Genomic DNA, 25859 nt, shown 5'->3' on the forward strand with positions numbered 1-25859 from the left:
TGAACAATTGGAATGCCGTTCTTTCTTCTTTGGACGTGAATTCAAATGAAGAGGAACAGTAGAAAATAGAAAATGCTTCATTGAGTGAGCTAATAATTCGGATTCCAATGAAAAAAATCGACAATAAACATCCGTTATGAGTCATATTGATCCTGTTACATTACTAAGGTTACTACAAATCTTAATAGACGACTAATAACGCAAGAAAACAACAAATATTTTTACCGTGTACTCTTATTTATTTAGAAGAGCTGACTCCACACCACACAATACTAAAGATAAAACGTTGAACCTACCTCAATACGAATATTTTAGTTTCGATTCTAAAAACAGAGACTGCTTGTCGCCATCAAATAGAGCTTAGCCTTAATTCTTAATAAATCATAATTATCCATTGATAAGAACATGACTCCCATCACACTTAACACCATATACAAGGCAGTAATGGTGAGTAGTCATGGAATTCCTCTGAAATGCTTATCAGTTCGACAAGCTATTGAACGATTTTATTAAAGCTTCATGAACATCGAGTCTTGAGGAACACGATATAAACACCTGTCTATTTTTTAGGGAACGAACAAATTGTGTTCCAATTGGAACATTTCTTCATCACGAAGAATACCTGTAGACAATTTTGATTACAAAGATCCTTTTTTTTATAACTTTCAATCCAAAGTTGGTTTGCCTCAGTGATGATTGAGAAGATGCGACAGCCCCTTATCTGATGTTACGCGAGCAATGCGGTAACGGACTTATCTGCCCTCTCGCAACAGCCACACGTCGTCTGATTGATAACGGCGTCTTCGTCGCCTGCGACGGGAAATGTGATACCCACAACGTGCTTCATCAAATCAATCCGATACTTACTTAGTTCGAGTGAGAGAGCCCATTCGAAACCTACTCACTCGAAATGGTTTATTTGATCATTCGTAACTGGGTGCTGCGGATAGAGCCGCTTTTCTGCGCTCAAGCGAGTAGAGGGATATTTTGAAATCACTCCCATAAACAAAATTATTTTGCAGTTACTTGGCTGTCAAACATTTCCCGCTCTTCGAATTTCTCTTTCCACGCTGCACGAGGGCGCACAAATGCGCTAGACTCTACATGACTTAACGATTGTTTACATACATTCATGCTCCAATCAGCTGTTGAATCTCAAGAAATTTCGTAACGAGTGCTTTTTAGTTGCATTCCTACTAATTTTCCACTCGAAATATAATGTGAGAATATTTATTACAAAGAATACAAAACTCAAACAAAGTTTATTTTTATTTTTTCTCCAAATAATAACAATACTTCTCAATATTAAATCAGAAACGAACATAACCACAATCTTCAATGTTTGGCTCCGGCACAATAGAAATTTTTGGCTTCAGTTTGACAACCAAATCGATTCTATCCGCACCACAGATTCGTAATAATAGTGTTTGTTCGATAGCGTATTATATTTGTATGACGCCGGCTTTTAAATTTCCACACATCAAGCTGAGGCATCGCACTTATCGTCGAGGAATTCCTATTTAACAACATCTATAAAAAAGTGACTGGTTTTTTGGCTGTCTGGTTGCCTACTTCCTCCGGAGGTTTGTGGGATTTTTTGTGCACTCGAAGCATTTTACCCTTAGTCATTTGCTTATTTTTGCGTGTCATCTTTTTTACACAATTTTTCAACTAAGTTCAGATTCACGATAATGATTCTATGTTTCGGTAGTAGTTTCATTTAATTTTTCAATAACTTAACTTAAATTTTCCATTACATTAAAAGAAGAGATTACCAATTGTTTCTGCTCTATGTTTAACTTACTGGTTCTTAGTCGTGCAACAACTTAATGGGCTGGGTAATATTGTTAAACAATTGCTTGAATACTTCTCTTGCAACTCACAGGTAGATTTGTTAGTCGTTGCGACTGCCGTCAAACATTTCGCATCTGGGTCTATGTTTGAAAGGATGCCAGCTGTTGGTCGATCGGTTGTATCCCCAGTATGCTGCCGGTGAACGGGAGAACGACCTTGCAGTTGAAGTACCATTGGAGCATGAACAGTGCGAATAGAAATACGTCTGTGGAGAAATGTAAAATATGAAGATAAATATTTTAGTACCAACATTTTTTTGCGATTGAGGACTGAACAGTGGTATTGTGGATGAGCACATTTATCGTTGTAAATCTTTATATGATGAAGCTCTGACTAAAATTATGCCACTAGACGGCTTGCTTTAAGCATCTTTAGGTTATTACGCCTACAATCATAATAGAACGTCGTCAGTTGCATTCTTGCAAAAAATCTGTTTGAGGCTATTTCAATACATTTAAACAACAGCGAATAGCCTGATAATAATATTTCAATATTTTCATTATCAGTATCATCCATTATTTTCATTATGGTCATTCGCAGCACCTACTTCCAATGCAGCCTTCCGTATAGGTACACCTGGAGATTACCACTGCAGACAGAATCACAAAAACCACGTTCTTGTAGAGAACTGATTTCAAATTAAACTGCCTTGCTAAACTGCCCTTTCTAAATCATCGCCTTCTATTCTTTTCTACTATTTCTACTCTCTCAATCTACTACAATCCTCCCTTACTTTATTGATTTTAATAATGAAAATAATCCTGATATCTCTTAGGCACTTATCTTACTCTCTGATGTCGCTCCGATTCCACTAACTTCTTCCTGTTCACCTCGATAGATTGTTTATTTCTTTTGTCATTATTAGTACAGGTAATGAAAATAGGTCTACTAGGTTTGAAGTATAACGAATTAATGAATGTTTTATTATAACAATTTATCATGGCTATCTATGGTACAATTATTCGACGGTTACTATCTCAACATTCCCCCTTAACCAAGAATCATTGTACAAGTCCAAGGGTCTTCGTTGCTTCAACAAATTTTGAAATAGTTAGCGCCTTTGTGAGCCTTTTGTAATATCATGTACCAGTTTGATCAGCTTTTTTTTCTACATTTTCGCGCACGAAATGATGTCGAATATCAATATGCAGGGATTGAGTCCTAAAGAGAAAGAACAAGTCTCTTACTTATCATCTCTGTATACATATACGATATGTAGCATACCGCGAGCTGTCATGATAGAGGACTGATTCGGGATGTTATATCCCATGATAAATTTCTTTTAGAAAGCTCCAAATGTGGGGAGCACTGGCTCTGATGATGCATTTCAACTTGTTCTACACAGCTGTGCAGTAACCAACACGAAAGGAGCAACAACAAAGCGAAAATCACCATTTTGCTGTGGGGGCTGCCTATCTGATTCCGTTTTTTCGCACTTGTATACAAGTTTGATAAATTTGTTATCATGGCTTGTTATGATTCGGAACAGTTTTTGCCTCTCTTTTATCGTTGTTCGTTATCTATTGAGAGCAATTTCTGCAAACCCTGTCAATATGTTTACTGCGTGGTGAATAGCCAATCTCCTTCTCCGCCAGGTGTATAGCACTCATATTGTCACAACAAATTGTAACCGGCAATCCTCGCCACCATAAAGCTTCTTGAGTAGCAGCGGAGACAGCCATATACTCAGCCTCCATTGTCGACAGCGCTACAGTTGACTGTTTCCTGCAGCTCCAAGATATCGCACCACCAGACTCCAAGTAAACGTAGCCAGTGATGGATCGTCGAGTTTCGGAATCATTCCCCCAATCAGCATCGCTATATCCGATAAAACTTTCAATGTTCTGTTTTGAGTACGTCAGTTTCATCGTTTTGGTCCCCTTTATATATCGCAGAATTCGTTTAGCCGCAATCCAATGAAGTTTCCCTGGGTTGCTGCAGTATTGACTAACCACGTTAACTGCATGACAAATATCCGGTCTTGTAGATAATGCCAAATACTGCAAGCCTCCTACCAGTTCTCGGAATGGTACTGCTTCCATTTCTTTTCGCTCTTGATCGGGTTTCGGACACATCTCTTTAGTCAGCCTCTAATTTGGATCAGCAGGTAATGATACAATGTTACAGTTGGTTGCGCCGAAACGCTGCAGTAATTCGTTGATGCACTGCTCTTGATCCAACATTACCTTGTCATCTTCTTTTGTCACCCGCATTCCAAGTACTTTATTTGCCACACCTAAATCCTTCAGGGGCCCTCCTTAGCCGTGCGGTAAGACGCGCGGCTAGAAAGCAAGACCATGCTGAGGGTGGCTGGGTTCGATTCCCGATGCCGGTCTAGGCAATTTTCGGATTGGAAATTGTCTCGACTTCCCTGGGCATAAAAGTATCATCGTGTTAGCCTCATGATATACGAATGCAAAAATGGTAACCTGGCTTAGAAACCTCGCAGTTAATAACTGTGGAAGTGCTTAATGAACACTAAGCTGCGAGGCGGCTCTGTCTCAGTGTGGGGATGTAATGCCAATGAGAAGAGAAGAAGAGAAATCCTTCATTTGAAATTTCTTCTTCAGCTCTTGTTTCAGCTTGTGGCAACACTGCCTCTTGAAGAGAAAGACCAAAGTAGAGAAGAAAGTCAGTTAGTGCGTGACAGTTAAAGATAACGGACGTATACGTTTTCTGAATAAAAAGTATTCTTTCAATCGGCGCGTTTATTTCATTTTCGTTTCCGTACATCGTGCTCCTCGATCCCGTCGTACGCCTGGCTATAAATTGGTGACCCCGACGTGATTTTTACGGAGAGAAAAGTGATTTAAGATCGCCACGATTTGCGACTCAAAAAGAAAACAAAATGGCGAATCCTGCTGAAAATCCAACACCAGCCGCTGCTGCTGCCGTCGCTGTTAAACTACCCGACTTTTGGAAGTCGGATCCAACTATGTGGTTCGCACAAGCCGAGGCACAATTTGCGTTGGCTGGCGTAACACAAGACGTAACCAAATTCCACCACATCGTCGCGAAAATCGATCAATCGGTGATCTGTCATGTGGCGGATCTGGTGAAAGATCCTCCAGCCGCCGGAAGGTATGCGGAAATCAAAAAACGCCTGATTTCACGATTCGAGCTTACACCGCAGTCGAAACTGGAAAAGCTACTAGGTTTCTGCGATCTGGGCGATTTGCGTCCCACCCATCTACTTTCCAAGATGCAAGAGCTGTCATCCGGACTCAATGTCGATGACGAATTTTTGAAAATGCTGTTTCTTCAAAGGATGCCCGCCAACATTCGCGCTGTTTTGAGCATTAATGACGGTAGTCTTTCAAAACTTGCCGAGATGGGAGACAAGATGATTGACCTTGTACCACACGTCGCTGCCGTGAAAACAATTCCTTTAGAACCATTGCCGGAATCGAACACCCAGGAGAGCCTGGGGGAACAAATAGCCGCGCTAACAGCCGAAATACGTCGCCTAAAATCTGGCCCGGGCAGATCACGAACCCGTTCGGTATCGCGTCATCGTAGTGAAAATGGAGGTGCCATCTGCTGGTATCACCGTAAGTATGGCGGTCAAGCCGAACGATGCCGTAGCCCCTGCAAGTATCACCAACAAAAAAACTGAAAAGTCACCCACCAGAAGCGTGTGAGGTGGGTGAGAAGCAACAAAGCCGTCGATTACTTATCTACGATCGAACATCAAACAAGCGATTCCTAGTGGACACCGGATCCGACGTGTCAATAATACCAGCGACTAGGAATGATAAACAAAGCGGACCATCATCATTTCAACTCCACGCAGCAAATGGATCAACAATTAGAACATACGGTTCTCGATTTGCCACAACCGACCTCGGATTGCGACGCAGATTTTCATGGAATTTTCTTCTTGCGGATGTTACTACAGCTATCATAGGAGCTGACTTCCTAGTAAACTTTGGCATCGTCGTGGACCTTAAAAATCGTCAACTAATTGATGGAAGCACAAAAATGCACTCCGTTGGTGGGTTCATAAACGCTGTTGTTCATAGCATTACAACTCTCGATCAACGTCATCCGTTCCATGATATACTTGCAGACTTTCGAGAAATTACGCTGCCATCGACTATGCGGGAAATTGTGCATCATGAAGTCACTCACCACATTCAAACAAAAGGACCCTCCGTCGCTTGCAAATCGCGTCGAATGGCACCGGACAAAGTCAAAGCGGCAAAGAAAGAGTTCGAAACCATGATGGAGTTGGGAATTTGTCGTCCATCAAAAAGCAGCTGGGCCAGTCCACTACACTGTGTTCCCAAAAAGAATGGCGAGTGGCGCTTCGTGGGAGACTATCGAAGTCTAAACCGAGTCACGATTCCAGACCGGTATCCGGTACCACACATACACGACCTCCTCAATAACTTTCTCGGAAAGCGCATATTCACAACATTGGATATGGTTCGGGCGTATCATCACATACCTGTCGAGGAATCTGATATAGCAAAAACTGCCGTTATAACGCCCTTTGGACTGTTCGAGTTTACACGAATGCAATTTGGATTGTGTTCCAGCGTTCCAGCGTTTTATGAATCGTATTCTTGGAGATCTTGATTTTGTCGTGGTGTTTGTGGACGATATCTGCATTGCATCAGCATCAGAAGAGGAGCATCGAGAACATATACGCGTCGTGTTCGAACGTCTCCAGCAAAATGGACTTGTACTCAACCTATCCAAGTGCAAATTCGGTCTTGCTGAGGTGGATTTTCTGGGTTACCGTGTTTGTAGTGATGGAATCAAACCTGATCCCGAGCGTGTTCGTGCAGTAGAAGAGTACAAATTACCGGACACCGTCAAGGAGCTACGACGATTCTTGGCCTTGGTAAACGGATACAAACGTTTCATACCTCGAGCAGCAGAAACGCAAAAACATCTGCAGGATCTAATCCCCGGAAATCGAAAAAATGACAAACGCAAGCTGAATTGGACACCAGCAGCGGAAAAATCATTCAACCAATGTAAAACCAACCTCGCAAACGCAGCTTTATTACAGTATCCGGACGCTTCTAAGACGTTGGGATTAATGATCGATGCATCTGACGTTGCAGCAGGGGCAGTGTTACAGCAGCTTGTGAGTGGAGCCTGGAGGCCAATTGGATTTTTTTCGATAAAATTTTCGCCTTCACAGAGAAAATATTCGGTTTTCGGACGTGAGCTTACCGCTATGAAGTTAGCCGTCAAGTATTTTCGGCATCTGGTTGAGGGTAGGAACTTCGTCATCTACACCGATCATCGACCTTTAACGTACGCCTTGAACTCTTCATCAAACCATTTGCCACACGAACAACGTTACCTGGAGTACATATCAAGTTTCACCAAAGACATTCGTCACATAAGTGGCAAAAACAACTTTGCAGCAGACGCGCTTTCCAGGGTAAGTGTAGTTACTATGCCATTGGGAATAAATTTTGCAGCAATAGCAGAATCGCAAAATGACGACGAGGAGTTGAAGCAGCTCTTAAATGCTAAGAAAACATCGTTGATTCTCGAATTGAAGCAAATCGAAAGCTTCGACCAGCCCGTCTACTGCGACGTAAGAAACAATCGAATGAGGCCATTCGTATCCAAGCAACATAGGGAGCATGTTTTGAAAATTATACACGGTCTATCACATCCAGGAGTTCGCGGTACGAGAAAGTTAGTATTGAAGAGCTTTGTTTGGCCATCTGTAAATCGTGATGTAGGACATTTCGTTAGATCATGTATTGAATGTCAACGATCAAAAATTCAACGACACACAATATCGCCATTAAAAGAATTCAATCTTCCGAACAGTCGCTTCAAACATGTACATATCGATCTGGTCGGCCCATTGCCAACATCTGGCGGAAACAAATACTTGTTAACGATGATCGACCGGTACAGCCGATGGCCAGAAGCTGTACCATTACCGGATATGCTCGCCGAAACAGTAGCAAAGGCATTTTGCAATGTGTGGGTATCCCGATTTGGTGTACCAGAGATTATATCCACCGACCAAGGGCGACAGTTCGAATCGGAGCTGTTTTTGGAAATGACTCGAGTTTTTGGAACACATCGCGTACGAACGACTGCTTACCACCCCCAAGCCAACGGATTGGTAGAAAGATTCCATCGGACCCTTAAGGCAGCCATCATGTGTGTGGACGCTAAACACTGGTGTGATAAATTGCCATTAATTTTACTGGGTCTGCGATCAGCCGTACGAGAGGATATCAACTGTTCAGTCGCAGAGATGATTTACGGACAGCCAATTCGAATACCGGGAGAATTCTACGACACCGCTTCCAAGGACATAGATCGCACCGAGTTTGTTAAAACGTTGCGGCAGTTGATTCAGCAAGTTGGACCGATCGGAAATAGAAACCATGCTAAACAACACGTGTTCATACCCAATGATTTGAAAACCTGTAAGCATGTTTTTGTACGAGTCGATACCGTCAGGCGCGCATTGCAGCACCCATATGATGGTCCATTCGAAGTCATCGAGCGGAGTGATAAATCCGTGCTAGTTTTCATGAAGGGAAAGAAACAGAGGATCTCGTTGGATCGTGTTAAGCCTGCATACATCTACAACTCGGAAATGGAGAACGATTATGACGATAACAGGAAAATCAAAGTTACCCCAGCAGGTCACAGGGTCCGTTTCATGGTGTAACTGGAGGGGGACTATGTGGCAACACTGCCTCTTGAAGAGAAAGACCAAAGTAGAGAAGAAAGTCAGTTAGTGCGTGACAGTTAAAGATAACGGACGTATACGTTTTCTGAATAAAAAGTATTCTTTCAATCGGCGCGTTTATTTCATTTTCGTTTCCGTACATCGTGCTCCTCGATCCCGTCGTACGCCTGGCTATAAGCTTATCCACCCATTGTTGATTGTTGGAGAACAGCAACAAATCATCGACGTATACGGCAACGATGAGGATCGAGTTACCTTCTGACTTGAAATAGACGCATGTGTCATACGAAGATCGCTTCAGCCCAATTCGCCTCAGCTCAGAATCCAACTTCAAGTTCCAAATTCTGCTAGCTTGCTTTAGTCCGTATAGCGCTTTTCTCAACTTGCAGACTTTCGTGGGATTTGCTGAATCGATAAAACCTTCCGGCTGCTCCATGTATATCTCCTCTTCTCCTAAATCACCTTGCAGAAATGCTGATATTGCATCCATTTGATGAATCTGAAGATCCTTCTTCGCAGCCAATGACATCAGATAACGAATTGTTGTGTACCGGACCACTGGCGAAAATGTTTCGTTGTAATCATTGCCCTTGACCTGCGAATAGCCTTTTATCACCAGACGGGCCTTATACCGCTCGACAGATCCGTCCGCATGTGTTTTCAGCTTATAGACCCACTTACACCGTAACATCTTTCGTCCTCTAGGTAGATCTGCTAAACACCAAGTTTGATTCTCCACCAAAGCATTATATTCGGTTTCCATTGCACGATTCCATTGTTCACTATCATCTTGTAAAATCGCCTGACTATATGATCTTCTCGGGGAAACAATTCTGTGTGGATTGGAAATAATTTTCAGGAAAAACGCTGCTCTTCATTACATAATCTCGATACTTGCCTGAGGGCACGTGCTCCCTCGCACTGCGCCTAACCACCAATTGTGGATCTTCTGATTGTGGAGGGAGCACTAATGGCACTTCCTCCTCAATAACCAATGGATTCACAGCATTATCTATCATTACATCGGGTAGAACTTCGGGGTCAATAGTAGAGCTTGATTCAACCGTGTTACTTGATACGACCATCTCTCCAAAACTTCGATTATTTTTCATCACAGGATCCGTCAATACATCTTTGCGTCTTCCGAGTTTTTCATCCAGAAAAATGACATCACGACTAATGACGACAGTCTTCGTTTTAGAACTATACACCCTGTATGCTTTAGAATTCTCGCTGTATCCGACAAATATACACGGTTCCGACTTCTTGTCCCATTTACGGCGTTTCTCCTTTGGTACATGCGTCATCACCCTAGTTCCAAAAACTCGCAGATACGACAAGTCCTGGCGCTTCCCAGTGAATTTCTCCTCTGGAGTCACCGACAGGCCTTTTGTTGGTGATCGGTTGACCACGTTGATGCAGTTGCAATCGCTTCCGCCCAAAACTCAAAAATCATACTTCTTGCTCTCTCAACGAGTGTACGGTTCATTCTTTATGCTAATCCATTCTGCTCCGGGTTATAGGAGGCGGTCATCTCATGATGAATACCAGAGTTTCTCAAAAACTTTTTCATTTCGTTGTTGATATATTCTCTTCCGTTATCAGTACGAATACGCTTGATCCGCTCTATCACATTTTCCACATACGCTTTGAAATCTTGAAATAATTCAAGCACCTCTGTTTTCGATTTCAGGAAATAAACGACAGTTCTTCGGCTTGCATCGTCAATGAAGGTCAAAAAGTAGTAACTACCGCCAATTGACGCCGTCTCCATCGGACCGCAAAGATCAGAATGTATCAACTACAATATTTGATGTTCTCTATTTCCTCTTGCGTTGAATGGTTGACGATGATGCTTGCCCTCGATACATGGAACACATTGCAAAGAATTTCTCGCATCAAACTCCACTCCAGTTGTTAGCTCTCGTAGTCGTAGAGATGAGTGACGTTTAGCGCTCGCACACTAATGTGCAATTCGTCATGTGTAAATACATGTTTGTTTTCCTTCTGCTCATAACCTCAAAAATGATCGGGTCATCACAATGATTTCAAAAGACTCAAACAATATATGGAAATATACTCATTTTTACCCAATCTTTGCTGAGTTGCACCATCTAGGAGTGTTTGTTTTCCTTTTATCGCCACTCACACATTCGGACGTGAGAATCTCAGTTCTCTATCATGACAGCTTGCGAAAAAAGTCTCTCGCGGTTTGCTACATATCGTATATGTATACAGAGATGCAGAGCCGTAGTGTGGACTTTCGGCGCCCTTGGCGAAATCTTTTTTGGGCGCCCCTCTCTTACTAAAATGTGCAATATTCAACAACCCAATAACATTTTGATTCCCACCTTAATGTTTTATGAATTTTTATTATGGCGGTATGTATGTATATGGCGGTATGGCTGTAAGTTTTAAAATGTTGTGACCTTTTACACTAATTAGCAAAATATGGTGAGATATGTTAGGACTTGGTAGATTATTATTTATTTATTCAGACTGAGGCCCAAGTGCTCTGTGCGGTATATAAGAGTCTTCTCCATTCGGCTCGGTCCATGGCTACACGTCGCCAACCACGCAGTCTACGGAGGGTCCGCAAGTCATCTTCCACCTGATCGATCCACCTTGTCCGCTGCGCACCTCGCCTTCTTGTGCCCGTCGGATCGTTGTCGAGAACCATTTTCACCGGGTTACTGTCCGACATTCTGGCTACGTGCCCGGCCCCCGCAGTCGTCTGATTTCCGCGGTGTGAACGATGGATGGTTCTCCCAGCAGCTGATGCAACTCGTGGTTCATTCGCCGCCTCCGCGTACCGTCCACCATCTACACCCCACCATAGATGGTACGCAGCACTTTCCTTTCGAATACTCCCAGTGCGCGTTGGTCCTCCATGAGCATCGTCCAGGTCTCGTGTCCGTAGAGGACTACCGGTCTAATGAGCGTTTTGTAGATCGTCAGTTTGGTACGGCGGCGAACTCTATTCGATCGGAGCGTCTTGCGGAGTCCAAAGTACGTACGACTTCCAGCCACTATGCGTCTCCAAATTTCTCTGCTGGTATCATTTTCGGCAGTCACCAGTGAGCCCAAGTACACAAATTCTTCTACCACCTCGATTTCGTCACCACCGATGCAAACTCGCGGTGGGTGGCTCACATTGTCTTCTCTTGAGCCTCTTCCTATCATGTACTTTGTCTTCAACGTGTTAATGACTAGTCCGATCCGCTTGGCTTCCCTCTTCAGTCTGATGTAGGCTTCCTCCATCTTCTTAAAGTTACGTTCCATAATATCTATGTCAGGAAATACTATTGCGAGACAATGAGTGATATTATCGCAAAGTTTAGAGTTACTTACCCCTTGAGTTTTTCTGAATGAAATGAGCAAATTTGTCTTAAATCTACACCATCTTTTCCCTTACCCCAACCTGATATAAGTCATTAGCACAAAAGGTCTTTAACAATTTAGGTCAACACTTGTGGCAGTAATTGTGCCAGAAAATGGTAACAATCCGATATACAATTTTCAAATAACTTTTTCTTAGCCCCTTGTAGACGGTTCCGAAAGGCTCAGAGAAACCTAAAGAGAAGTCAAAGTTAGGACCAAAACATTCGACTTGTTTATTTGAGATAGAAGAAAGATTAGATTTCTTGAAATATCTCCGCCATAGACCTTTGGACTTTATGGTCGGTTTGTTATTATTTGGCCATGTAACGAATAAAATTGTTCTGTTTCCCATACCGTAATTTATTGATTCCGGCGCCCTTGGCGGGGGCCAACCCGGCCAACCCCACGCTACGGCGCTGCAGAGATGATAAGTGAGAGACTTGTTCTTTCTCTTTAAGATTCAATCCCTGGTTCAGGGGGATTTGGAGCTGCTACTAATGTACATCCTTTACACAATTTTACAAACTTCTCGCCGTCTTGATCCATTTTTGGTTTTCAAATGACTTTTCATCATATTGATGCCTAGGTGTCCTTAGTGTGCAATTTGTAATACTTTCTCTCGAATGGTTTTAGGCATAACAATTCGATCAACCCTTAGTAATACGGTATCTACAAAACATAATTAATTAACTATCACGCGATATGCCAATGGCAAATCTTGATGATTTTCAGTAAGACTTGAGATATCTCCGAATCCTTTTCACTTTCTTCTTTTATTTGACTCCAATTTAGGGCGTATGTTGAGCTTGCCAGTGTAGCTATTTCGTGAATTACAAGCTCTTCTTCTGGGTCGAATGCAATCGGCGATGAAGTTGCCAATCGGGAGAGGGAATGCGCAATATTTTTATGTCCAGGACGATGCTCGGTTCCGCCCACAAGCATGTACTTTGTCTTTGAAGCATTCACCACCAGTCCAACTTTTGTTGCTTCACGTTTCAGGCGGGTGTACAGTTCTGTCACCTTTGCATATGTTCGGCCAACAATGTCCATGTCATCCGCGAAACAAATAAATTGACTGGATCTGTTGAAAATCGTACCCCGGCTGTTACACCCGGCTCTCCGCGAAAGTCCACCACCTTGTCTTAGTCCCCGGGGCAATTCGAACGAACTGGAGTGTTTGCCCGAAATCTTCACACAGTTTTGCGCACCATCCACCGTTGCTTTGATCAGTCTGGTAAGCTTCCCAGGGAAGCTGTTCTCGTCCATAATTTTCCATAGCTCTACGCGGTCTATACTGTCGTATGACGCCTGGAAATCAACGAACAGATGGTGCGTTGGGACTTGGTATTCACGGCATTTTTGAAGGATTTGCCGTACAGTAAAGATCTGGTCCGTTGTCGAGCGACCGTCAACGAAGCCGGCTTGATAACTTTTCACGAACTCATTCACTAATGGTGACAGTCGACGGAAGATGATCTGGGATATCACTTTGTAGGCGGCATTAAGGATGGTGATCGCTCGAAAGTTCTCACCCTCCAGCTAGTCGCCTTTCTTGTAGATGGGGCATATAACCCCTTCCTTCCACGCCTCCGGTAGCTGTTCAGTTTCCCAGTTTGTACAGACAAATGGCCAGCTTTTCCGGGCCTATCTTGATGAGCTCAGCTCCGATACCATCCTTACCAGCTGCTTTTTGGTCTTTAGCTGTTGGATGGCATCCATAACTTCCCTCAATGTGAGGGCTGGTTGGCTTCCATCGTCCGCTGAACTGACGTAGTCATCTCCTCCAGAATCTGTCTGCACTCTTCGTCGAACCAATCGTTCCGTCAACTTCGTCCCACATACCCGACGTTGATCTACGCTGCGCCGTTAATGGCTGCTTTAACTGTATTCCAGCAGTCCTCAAGAGGGGCCCCATCGAGCTCACCCTCTTCCAGCAACGAGGTGCTGCGCGTATACAGTGGCGACATCAGGTTGCTTCAGTCACTCTAGGTCGTACCGCGGCGGTCGTCGGTACCGAACATTGTTGATGACGGATAGTTTTGGGCGCAGTTTAACCATTACCAGATAGTGGTCAGAGTCGATGTTAGCGCCACGATATGTCCTGACGTCGATAATGTCGGAGAAGTGCCGTCCGTCAATCAGAACGTAGTCGATTTGTAATTCTGTCTGCAGTGGTGATCTCCATGTGTACCGAAACGAAAGACGGTGTTGGAAGTAGGTGCTGCGAATGGCCTTCTTGGAGGCGGCAAAATCAATTAGTCGTAGGCCGTTTTCGTTCGTCAGCCGGTGGGCGCTGAACTTCCCAATGGTCGGTCTAAACTTCTCCTCTTGGCCAACCAGAGCGTTCAAATCTCCTGTGATGATTTTGACGTTGTGGCTTGGGCAGCTGTCGTACTCACGTTCTAGCTGCGCGTAGAATGCGTCCTTATTATCATCAGTGCTTCCAGAGTGTAGGCTATGGATGTTGATTATGCTGCATTTAAGAACCGGCCTTTGATCCTCAACCTGCACATTCTTTCATTGATCGGCCACCACCCGATCACGCCTTTGCATGTCGCCCATCACTATGAAAGCTGTTCCCAGCTCGTGTGTGTTGCCGCAGCTCTGGTAGATGGTATGATTACCTCTAAACGTTCGCACCATTGATCCCTCCCAACAAACCTCCTGCAGCGCTACGATGCCGAATCCACGGTGCTTGAGCACATCGGCGAGTATGCGTGTGCTTCCGATAAATTTGAGAGATTTGCAGTTCCACGAACCGAGTTTCCAATCGCTAGTCCCATTTCGTCGCAGTGGTCTTCACCGATTGTTCCGCTCCGTACTCTCTTGTTGATTATTGGTTGCGTATGTATTTGAAAGGCTGGCTTGCAGGGCCTGACACCAAACCCCCTAAATTTCCGGAGGACCATTCCTCCTTATTTCCGGTGTACCATGATGCACAGTTTCACTTAGAGTGCCTCGCCGACACTCGGACGATGATCAGCCGCCCCTAACATGGAGATCAAACGCTGTTGTGAGCCGCTCCTAACATGGAGAACCGACGCTCAGTAAGATTTGCACCTCCGGAGAGGTGAAATTTATACCACAGCAAGTGGGCGCCTAGATAGACAAACCGCTGTAAAAGAATTATTGCAGCGGTCATTTTCCGTGCCGCTGCAATACAATAAATGATTCCGGATTCTAAATGGACATAGCTTTACATTGTCTTGGTTAATTTATAGGTTGGTTGATTAGTTTGTGAGTTTGAATGAGGCTTTATCTAGTATAATAATACATAAATTGTTAAACTGATCTTTGGAATGCGTTAAGCCAAGGCCTCATTTAGTCGGGCACCTAAACTTGTAGGTGACTCGCAAAACGGGTTTGTTGTGGGGCCTAGATACATAGATTGTAAGGCCCAAAGCGTCCCCATTCTTAAAGGATATGGCATTAGTGCAGGAAAATTATTGCAGTTAAGAAATTTCAAGTCAAGTTGACAATTTTTTTTTTAATTTTTTTAAATCAAAAATATTTCTTTGTTTTAAAATTTGTGGTTGGCTTATAAGGCAAACTGATTTAGGGTCGATTTCTTCACCTCCGCTTAGGGCTTAAACCAGGTTTAAGCGTATGGGTAAGCACCGCTTAAGAGTTAAGCGGAGGTGAAGAAATCGGCCCTTAGCAAAATAATTAAATCCCAACTGTGAATGCTTTACCGATTTTTTTGTTTCGACTCCCTAGTAAGTAATTTATATTTTGAAATCAATTTCTGAATATAACTGAAAAAACCACTTGCTGAGTATCAGCAAAGCAAATATTGCTGAGCAAACATTACGAGCATCAGTTAAAACGCTTCTTATTTTATTTAGTTAAAACGTCAGGTATTTTCAAACATTACGAAAATTTAATTTAATTGTCTTGAAATTATTTGATACTGTATTGTAAAAGCCTTATTGTGAAATTCCTGAAACTTCTGAGAATATTCGAAGAAGTATCGTTCAAACATTCATTTATGAATTTCTTCGAAAAATACTCCAGAAATTAGTTCGGAAATAAATCAATAAAACATATATAATTGATAATTCCTCCAGATATTCCTCCGAAAAGTTTCTTTTAAAAAACCTTAGAAGATTATTTTAGGATTATTTTATTTATTCAGACTAAGGCCGAAGTGGCTTGTGCGGTATATAAGAGTCTTCTCCATTCGGCTCGGTCCATGGCTACACGTCGCCAACCACGCAGTCTACGGAGGGTCCGCAAGTCATCTTCCACCTGATCGATCCACCTTGCCCGCAGCGCACCTCGCTTTCTTGTGCCCGTCGGATCGTTGTCGAGAACCATTTTCACCGCGTTACTGTCCGACATTCTGGCTACGTGCCCGGCCCATCGCAGTCGTCCGATTTTCGCAGTGTGAACGATGGATGGTTCTCCCAACAGCTGATGCAATTCGTGGTTCATTCGCCTCCTCCACGTACCGTCCGCCATCTGCACCCCACCATAGATGGTACGCAGCACTTTCCTTTCGAAAACTCCAAGTGCGCGTTGGTCCTCCACGAGCATCGTCCATGTCTCGTGTCCGTAGAGGACTACCGGTCTAATTAGCGTTTTGTAGATTGTCAGTTTGGTACGGCGGCGAACTCTATTCGATCGGAGCGTCTTGCGGAGTCCAAAGTACGTACGATTTCCAGCCACTATGCGTCTCCGAATTTCTCTGCTGGTGTCATTTTCGGCAGTCACCAGTGAGCCCAAGTACACAAATTCTTCTACCACCTCGATTTCGTCACCACCGATGCAAACTCGTGGTGGGTGGCTCACATTGTCTTCTCTTGAACCTCTTCCTATCATGTACTTCGTCTTCGACGTGTTGATGACTAGTCCGATCCGCTTAGCTTCCCTCTGCAGTCTGATGTAGGCTTCTTCCATCTTCGGAGATTCCTTACAAAATTTCTCCAAAAATTCCTTAAGAATTTTCATTACAGATTTCTTTAGAAAATCCTTTACGAATTTCTTTCGGAAATTGCTAAAGGGATGCTTTCGGATTTTGTTCTACGAATTCCTACAATCTCCTTCGGAGACTCCTTGAGGAATTCCTTCGGATGTGAAAAATCCTCAAGGAATTCCTTAAACAATTCCATTCGTTCTTTTGAGAATTCCTTCGGAATTTTTTTGTGAATTCTTTCGGAAATTCTTCCTTTTGAAATTGTTTCGGCATTTATTTCATGAATCACTGGAAAAAGTTATTCTAGATTTCCATAAGGAATTCATTCAAAATTTGCCTAAGGAATTTCTTCAGAACTTCTTCCAGCAATTCCTTTAAAACATTCTTCGGGAATTCTTCCGGAACTTCCTGCAGGAATTTCTTCGAAAATGTCTTCATTTTTCCTAAAGTATTTGTTTGTTTGTTGCTTATCTTTGGATTTTTTTTTCGAAAATTTAATAAGTAACTACATCGGAAACAGCTTCATTTTTAATAAATTACAAAGGATCTCCTGGAAGATCCACAAAAAAAATCTGTATATAAATAAACTTTTGAAGGGAGAACTTGAATGGATTTTCGAAAATAATTCCTAAAGGAACTTCTAAAAGATTTTTTGAAAGTTAAATACTTTCCTAAGGAATTTCTAGAGGAATCGATAAAGGTATTTTTGAAGGATTTTATGATGGAATTTTCGAAGGAATTCTCAAAGGAAGTTACGAAGAAAATCCTAATAGAATTTCAGAGAAAATGCCTACTGTTTTTTATGTAATTCCTAGGTTTCTTCAAGAATTCCTTTGGAATTTTTCCCAGTAATTTATTCGCAATTTCCTCCAGAGATTCCTTTGAAGATTCGTCCAGGAATTCCTTAGGAAATTGCCTCTACAAAAACTCCTCCGTAAACGAATTCCAGAAAGTTCTTCGGAAATTCTTCCGGATATTCCTTAAAATTTTCCTCAGGGATTACGTCAGAATTTCCTCCACGTATTCCTTTGTTTAAGAAACCCTTAGGAAATTCGTTAAGGTTCGTTCTTTTGGAAATTCCTTTAAAAATTTATTAGGAAATTGCTTCATAAAATCCTTTAGGAATTCTTTCGTAATTCCCTTAGAAATTCTTTCGGATATACCCTCCGAAAATCATACGAAAATTTCTTTTGAAATATCTACGGAAAATATTATAGAATTCCTCTAAAAATTCCTTCAGAAATTCATTTCCTTCGGAGTTTGCTTAGGAATTTCTTCGGAAATTAATACGTAGGATTATTTTAGGAATTCCGTCGGAATTTTTTTTAGACAAAAAAAAACGTTGGAAATTTTATAGAAATTCCTCTAGGGATTCCTTAGCATGTTCTTTGACAACTTTTACTGAAATTCTCATATGAATACTTTCAGAACTACCTTAAACAATTCCTTGAGAATTTCTACGGGTAATCCTTTGAAAATTCTTTGCTTACTTTAGGAAGAAGTTCTTGGACATTTTCCTCAATAATTCCGTCACAACATCCTCCATTGCTTTTGATTATTTTTCGGGAATCTCTTCAGAAATTAATCCAAAGAAATATCTTCGGAAATTGCTTTTGGGAACCATTCGGGAATTTTTCTAGGAATTCCTTAGAACAGAGGTTCCCAAACTTTTGGATATGCGACCCACCTAGCAGAATCCCATATTGCTTGCGACCCACCAGGTACCAAATGCATTGATTTTGTGAAATTAGATAAAAATGAGTTCCCGTTCGATTGGACAAATTTTAATAAATTGCATTAAATCCCATCATTGTATTTGTCAAAAATTTGTCCACATCCAATCCACAATTTATTCAGATTAGGATTTGAATTGGATTTCGATTTGATTAAGATTGGATTTGAATTAGATTTGGATTGGGTTTGAAATAGATTTGGATTGGATATGATTTTTTTTAAATTTCTTCATTAGAGTGATTTTTAAATTATAAATAAAGTTCATCACTAGATTGGATTTTAAATAGATTTGGATTTGATTTAGATACCCCAAAAAATCTGCACGTTGTTTCAACCTGAAAATGTGAGTAGATTTTTTCCACCTGAAATTCATGTAACTTTTACCTGATTTTTCGATAGAATTTTCATTCTACGTGAAATTCAGGTAAGTTCTACCTGAGTTTTGGATAGAATTCACCGAACACAAGTTTCTGAAGCATTTGCAGTTACGTGTGCACGTAAAATTTACCTGAAAATTCAGGTGGAAACAATGTTTAGATTATTTGGAGTGTATGATTCGAATTGAATTAGGATTGGTTTTGGATTGGGTTCATTTGGTTCATTTGAAATGTATAGAACTTCTTTCTACTTGCTCAAATATCGTATAACAAAAAAAGCCGTTGACCTCGTCAGGTTTGTTGTTCTTTAATCATCCAATCATTAGTTAGATCCTAATTCAAAATATGGAATAGATTTGTGGGACAAAATAGTAACAAAGTCATGAATTAAGATTTGTCTTTCGCGACCCACCACTGAACAGCCCACGACCCCCCTGGGGGTCGTGACCCACAGTTTGGGAACCTCTGCCTTAGAACATTTTTTTCGAAATTTACTAAAACGATTCTTTTTGATCTGCGGGAATTCCTTCCTTGTAAACTATTTTTGAAGTCGGTTCTACCGGAAAAATTATAAAATACCTATACATATAATAAGCTGCTAAGCATACCCAAGCCTTTGTTCCTTATGACGAATAAACGAGTCTACATTGAGCAAGGTTTTTTATTTCCTTGGTGTGATTAATAGGAAGTGAGTCGTGGGATCAATAGTGGAGTTGGCCAAGTTCGGAAGAAGTATTTTACAATAAGTTCTTTCGAAAATTCATTTAAAAAATTTGAAACGTCTTTAAAAACTCTTTTCGATATTCTCTCGGAGAGTCCTTTCTGAACCCCTTCGAATATTTTTCAGCAATTTCTTCGGCTATTGTTTTAGGAATTCAATTCTTTCGGAAACTATTTCATTCCCTAATAAATTTCCGAATGAAATCCTGAAAGGATATTCTACGGTTTTACCTGTGGTTTTACTAAAGAAATTTCCCAACGAGAACACTAATGGTTTTTGAAAAAAATGCCTATATGAGCTTCTTACAGGGTTTTACAAAGGAATTTCTAATGAACATTAGGAAAAAAACGTAGTTTCCTCCGAATCCCTTCAGGAACTCCACCAAGAACTTTTTTGGCATATTTTACCAAATTTTGAGGAAAATATTCAATTTGGTTGGTCATCGTGCCCCAGTACTCAGCCATAGCTCATTTTAGTTATGTTGATCATCTATTGGGATTTGTGCATACAAGAACGCGAGATGAGGAGTAAACTGTCCATTGTGGTTGTCTTTAGTGGACTCCATCGTGAATGCCCTTAGAGGATCCAAGGGTCACAGCAGGTGAACGAAGTAGCACTGCAAATTTTCTAAATATACTAGATATGCAGCCGCTCAAACATTACCCAATTGTATATGCAACTCAAAGAATAGTATCACTACAAAAATTCCACACATTTTTATTGGCAAAAATCCATTAATTAAATTCATGATTCTTATTAGTGCACACATAACCACTCTCCACGCGAAGTACAAATATAATCTATAATCAAATAAAATGTATGTGTGGTCTCTAATATGCAGTTATTGAATTTATGTGTGGGTACAAATTGCATATATTTGGGTCGCCAAATTGCAAAAATTTATGTGTGCGACAAATATATTCAATATAAAGAATTTTTTCGGTGTAGATATATTGAGAAATAAATCGACTGGAGTTTATCAAAATCCTGAATTGGGAAAACTTTTGGAAAAAAATATTAACAAATTAGTCCTTAAAGATTTTTGGTCAACTGAACTCCGTTCAGTGGCGTCGCGTAACCTCACTTTTTACCTGTGCACTGACCCAAACAAGATGAATACACTACTAGGTGCTCCGATCTGCCAAGTTTATGGAAGAGAAGAAGGCGGGGGTGAAAAATTCATTTTCATTGCAAAACGAAAACAAACCGGCTGGCTCTCCCATACTAAAATCCAAGATGGCTGAATCGTGAATTTGGCAGATAGACTAACGCAAAATGAACTCCCCCAAGAAATTATGACGTTTGAGCGGGTCGCATAATGAACGCAAAATGAACTTTTGTTCGAGAAGACGACCCGCTCAAATGTCAAAATCCATCGGGTGAGTGAATTCGATGAACCCCTGCATAAGTCTATTGGAACACCTAGTGGTGTATTCATCTTGGACCCAAAAAATGAAAATTCTGATATTTTGACAGCCTAAATGGAAAATAAAATTATCAGAGACATTTAAACTAATCAAAATCTAGTAATTCTATGCATTTCCGCACACCAATTCCTTAAATTTAAAGCCAGTGCACAGGTAGATTGAGGTTAGGGAAACGCCACTGACTCCGTTGTATACAAGGTGTTTGGAAGGCCAAAGATACAAATTACTTTTAACTAAGGGTCGATTTCTTCACCTCGGCTTAGGCCTTAAACCATGTTTAAGCGTATGGGTAAGCAGTTGATTCAAAAGTATAAGATAATGTCAAAAGTATACCGTGCAAACTCAAACTTCGGACGCTTAAGCACTTTCTGATATACAATCATCCTGTTTACTCACATTTCAAATCACACCGTTTAAATCACCATCACAATCACTAAGTATAGTATTCATCTTTGAACAACGTATTTAATGAGTGCATGATATTGCGAAGAATGTCTGCAATTTATGAAAATGTCCGGCTTCTGTTTGATTCAAACCTCGGACACCGGCGGGGTTGGATTCATATTTCGGACACAAAGATTCAAACTTCGGACACCTGATTACACAGTACCGGGAAGAATAATTGAACACAATTCTCACTGCACAGCTCAGACTGTCTTTTAATAATTTCGGCGTATTGTTTTAGCATGTCTTACTAGAATGTAGCTATACTAAAACAAGCTAAAACTATTACTCCTTCCGATTCAGCTTGACGAAACATTTCGATGAAATATTTCAGAAAATTTCCCATACGAATTGAAGCGTCCGAAGTTTGAGGGTGTCCGAAATTTGATTATCCACGGTAAGATAATGTCGATCCTGTTCGCGTGACCAACATCTAGTTTGCTTGAACCTAGCAACCTAGCCAAAGAACCAGTACTAAAAGTGTCAAACCGATGTGGATGACGAAACCCAACATGATGCATAATAAATGGCTAAGTTAAACTTGTTTATTTTGGCAAAATTGTCTTTTCAATATTGAATATGTAAGAACTGTTTAGCCCGTATTTGAAAGATTTCGAAAAACTTTTCAACAACTTGTATTATGCCGAAATATTATCAAATCATATTTTGCCATAGTAGGTTGATATTTTATTTTTAAACTAGCGAAAGAAACCCAGCTTTGCCCGGGTGTCGCAAATGTCACAATGAACTATTTGCAGCACCGCACTCTAGATCAATTTCCGTTTGTTTGTTTTGTTTTCCTCAACAGATGATCCAAAATTGTAATCTAATGATTTTTTACATTTCCCCGTTAAATTAACCAACTTTTTGTATATACAAACCTTGCGGATCCCAAAACGAATCGATTAGGGAAAAAAACATTGCAAATCGGTCAACCCATTCGCGAGTTAAATCGTCAGGAAGGAAATCTCAACTCATGCTGACGAGCTCGGTGGTCTAGTGGCTACCACTTCTGCCTTATAAGCAGGAGGTCGTGGCCGTGGGTTCAATTTCAGGCTCGGCCCTTTCCTACTTTGTATTTCTATCTTAGTTCTTTCTGTGTTTCACGTTCTACCAAAACGATTCCTACTGTTATAACTTTCCACACAATCCCAAAACCTCCCGTGACACCTATGAGAGGTCGTAGAGTTCTCTGCATCTTTCTTAAGTAGGTGTCCTACTAACCATCCTTCCCGTTCCTCAGCATTCGCAAGGACGTGGCCAGGACAGATCTCGACTATTGGAAAGTGCATTGCTTCCATTTAAGGTCACTCCTGACGGAATCCAAGTTTCAAAGTGCTCGCGTTTTCGGGGGCACACCACTCGATACGGAAGCAACGCACAACTGTCATTTATGTTGATTTAGTTTTGCTGCGTCGAGTGGTGTGCCACCAAAAACGCGAGCACTTTTAAACTTGGATTCCGTCAGGAGTGACCTTAAGAGATAGTGATTAGTCCCAAATCAATATCTGTGGCAACGGATGAAAGTGATGCTACTCTCATACAATAGTCCAGGCTTGTACCACCTACGAATTTGTGCGAATTGCTCAATGCTAATGCTAATGCTAAAGGAAGGAAATCTCAACTCATTTTTATTATATAGATTTTTATTATATAGAAGATTTAAGGAAAATTATTTAGAACTAGTCGACCCGGCAGACGTTGTCCTGCATAGTAGGCGAAAATGCGTGTTGTGAACTGCACATGCGAAATTTCTACACGAACCTTAATTTTAGTTTTTCATGATTTACTCAACCCTACTCGTGATTTTCGCATGAGAAAATATCATATAAACCCGTTGGAAACGATAACCGAGATACCTGCCGAAGGAATGAAGAAAATCCATCCAGCCGTTTTCGAGTTGCGGATACGAACACAGACCATTTTTTTTTTATTATATAGAGAAGATAGATGTACTTACGGATCGTCACTCGCTCCCAGCTCTCGACCATGTACAATTCCGTGATCATCAAATATCGGAACCACCAATAGTTGATAAAAGTTAACACCTTGTCCAGCAATCCCATCATGATGGCCTGATGATTTTCTCGAAAAACTAATGAAGAAATTAAGCCGGATCCCCACGTATGAACGTATCAAGTCGTGATAACTGAACGGGAGAATACCGCTATCTATTTTTTCCCTTCTTGATGAGACTCAAAACAGATGACGGGAACACACAGAATACGGTGGGCTATGAGGCGTTGCTCGATTCAACTCCGCGACCGCGATTGATTCCCGAATATATGTACCGCTTCAGAAATAAAGAGCACGAGATAAGGTCGCCGTGATTAATTTATCACTCTCAACGCGACCGCACTATTTCGACTGGGCTGCACAAAAATAATAACTTTATCGCACTTTGTGCTGAGCTCCAAATTGTTTTGATAAGCCGCAAGTTTCGTTTTGTGCCGCTTGGTGCAACATGCAACAGAACACAAGGCGATGGCTCATCGTCTTAACTCTGGTCTGGATGGGTGGTCGCTCGCTCGCTTGTGGGATTTTTTTTATTTTTTCATATTTTTTCCATTACGTCTAGTACTTTGTAAAGTACTAGATTGAAATATCACAATAATCATTTGTTAGCCCCTCGTTTTGGGCCCCATACAAAAAAGAGATGAAAGAACGTCAAAACTTTACTTTGACGTCTCGCCGCATTTTTTTGAAGAACCACACCGAAAACACCACAAGAGGAGGTGCACTTTTGTGATTTTGTAAATTCGTCCTGCTCGGTTGCAGTCAAACATTTCTACCCCCAGGGAAGTGCATCCAACCATTGCCGGCCTATTCCGTGATTATCTGTGATCTACCATAAGAATCCCCACAAGGAGAATGGCCGCCACCACGCAACAGATGACTACCAGCAGTAGCACCAGCGGAGGAAAACCAAAGGACAAAAAATCGCAGGAAGAAATCTACGCCGAGTTCCAGCAGCTGCGAAATCAGCAGCGGAATTTGATCAACAATCTGAACACGCTGGAGTTGGACCTCAAGGAACACAAGTGAGTTTGTCGGAAAATTGCCCGAGTGGTGCTTTTGTTGCCCCGATTTCCAGTTATTGCAGGATTTTCGGGGCATAACCTCAACTGTGGGTTCAGAGTGTTTTGATTCCATTTTTGGGATTGTCAGAAAAGCTAACTAACTCAGACGAAAGATATACAAACCCTGTCCTTGGAATATTCCTTAACTCATATTACAATTAGAGCAAAACAGGGAGAGTTCTCTATATCGATTTTACTTTTGCATGAGAGTGGCCACGGATGAGTCACAGGAAATCAACAAGACGCTTTACGCCCATACAATTCCAGTAAGTGCTGGACTAGCTAATAATTCCAATACTAGTTAAAGGTTTTGAAGATGTTTACGATTTCTCATAACTCTTTTTTCAATCTTTTTTCTGGTAAAATTTTAGGTTTCAGGAAAACCCAGAATGCTTATTTCTTGATAAACATTTATTACATATTTTGAAACCACTTGATGATCTTTCAGTGCGTCAAGAACATTCCTCTTCTTTCAGTATCATTAAATTGACCTTTTTACACTATTTCCCAGAACTGTGATCGACACGCTGAAAACGGTCGAACCCGGCCGAAAGTGCTTCCGACTGATCGGCGGCGTCCTGTGCGATCAAACGGTCGAAATCGTCCTGCCCCAGCTGGTTCAGAACAAGGAACAGCTCGAGAAACTGATCGAAACCGGTAAGGAGCAGATCACGAAGAAGGGTCTGGAGATCAACCAGTTCAAGGATGAGCATAACATAAAAATACGCGGTCAGGATACGGCGCCGGCCGCCAGCAGCGAGAAGGAAACGGCCGAAGACAAATCGGGCCCCGCCGGGACACGGAATGTGCTGGTGGGTAACTTGTAATGGTTAGTTCCGGTTTGCTGTTTGTGTATGTACTAAAGTTCTCCCGACAACTCGGACGCTTCGCCACACTCGTGTCCATGGTGAGCGCTGAGGGCGTAGATTTTCCGATCGGTTGTACAATTTCGGTATTCCGCTAGAGATTGCTTGTTTCGCGTTTTTCCACACGATCTTTGAACATAGATTGTTTCGATTCGCCTTGGGGAATCAGTCAAACATAGATTCCGCGTGATGGAACCCTCAAACTGTTTAACTATTATTTATCATCGTCATCCTTAATCGCGTAGAAAATAAAAAGTATCTTCAGACCGATTGTTAATTCCGGTAAGCACTAACGCAGAATTTAGTTTTTATTGTAATCGATATCATTTCTTTGTTCACCAACTTGTTGCTTGAATAAACAACTTACTAGAGGAA

General features: G+C 41.5%; 3 protein-coding genes across 3 annotated transcripts; 2 read left to right on the forward strand and 1 right to left on the reverse strand.

Moving 5' to 3' along the window:
* Positions 1 to 860: 860 nt before the first annotated feature.
* On the reverse strand, positions 861 to 24045 carry LOC134211364 (uncharacterized). The gene is made up of 2 exons (XM_062688152.1): positions 23499 to 24045; positions 861 to 2059 (listed from the first exon to the last, which is right to left on the reverse strand). Exons 1-2 carry the CDS (start codon positions 23605 to 23607, stop codon positions 1935 to 1937), a joined length of 234 nt encoding a protein of 77 aa, XP_062544136.1. The 5' UTR covers positions 23608 to 24045; the 3' UTR covers positions 861 to 1934.
* Positions 6458 to 8645, forward strand: LOC134215612 (uncharacterized). The gene is made up of 2 exons (XM_062694760.1): positions 6458 to 7508; positions 7657 to 8645. Exon 2 carries the CDS (start codon positions 7730 to 7732, stop codon positions 8516 to 8518), a length of 789 nt encoding a protein of 262 aa, XP_062550744.1. The 5' UTR covers positions 6458 to 7508; positions 7657 to 7729; the 3' UTR covers positions 8519 to 8645.
* A 115-nt stretch (positions 24046 to 24160) lies between the features above and the next one.
* LOC134211363 (probable prefoldin subunit 2) lies at positions 24161 to 25859 on the forward strand. Its single transcript, XM_062688151.1, has 3 exons — positions 24161 to 24273; positions 24337 to 24579; positions 25130 to 25859. The coding sequence occupies exons 2-3, from the start codon at positions 24410 to 24412 to the stop codon at positions 25443 to 25445; spliced, it is 486 nt and encodes a 161-aa protein (XP_062544135.1). The 5' UTR covers positions 24161 to 24273; positions 24337 to 24409; the 3' UTR covers positions 25446 to 25859.

Source organism: Armigeres subalbatus, chromosome 2 (assembly GCF_024139115.2).
Source record: "Armigeres subalbatus isolate Guangzhou_Male chromosome 2, GZ_Asu_2, whole genome shotgun sequence".
In the NCBI taxonomy this organism is placed as follows: Eukaryota; Metazoa; Arthropoda; class Insecta; order Diptera; family Culicidae; genus Armigeres; species Armigeres subalbatus.

Coding starts and splice junctions, on each gene's coding strand:
- LOC134211363 (XM_062688151.1), top strand. CDS start 24,410: ATGGCCGCCACCACGCAACAGATGACTACCAGCAGTAGCACCAGCGGA. Junction 24,580..25,129: donor TTGGACCTCAAGGAACACAA/GTGAGTTTGTCG, acceptor ACTATTTCCCAG/AACTGTGATCGACACGCTGA.
- LOC134211364 (XM_062688152.1), bottom strand. CDS start 23,607: ATGATGGGATTGCTGGACAAGGTGTTAACTTTTATCAACTATTGGTGG. Junction 2,060..23,498: donor CTGGGAGCGAGTGACGATCC/GTAAGTACATCT, acceptor ATTTCTCCACAG/ACGTATTTCTATTCGCACTG.
- LOC134215612 (XM_062694760.1), top strand. CDS start 7,730: ATGATCGACCGGTACAGCCGATGGCCAGAAGCTGTACCATTACCGGAT.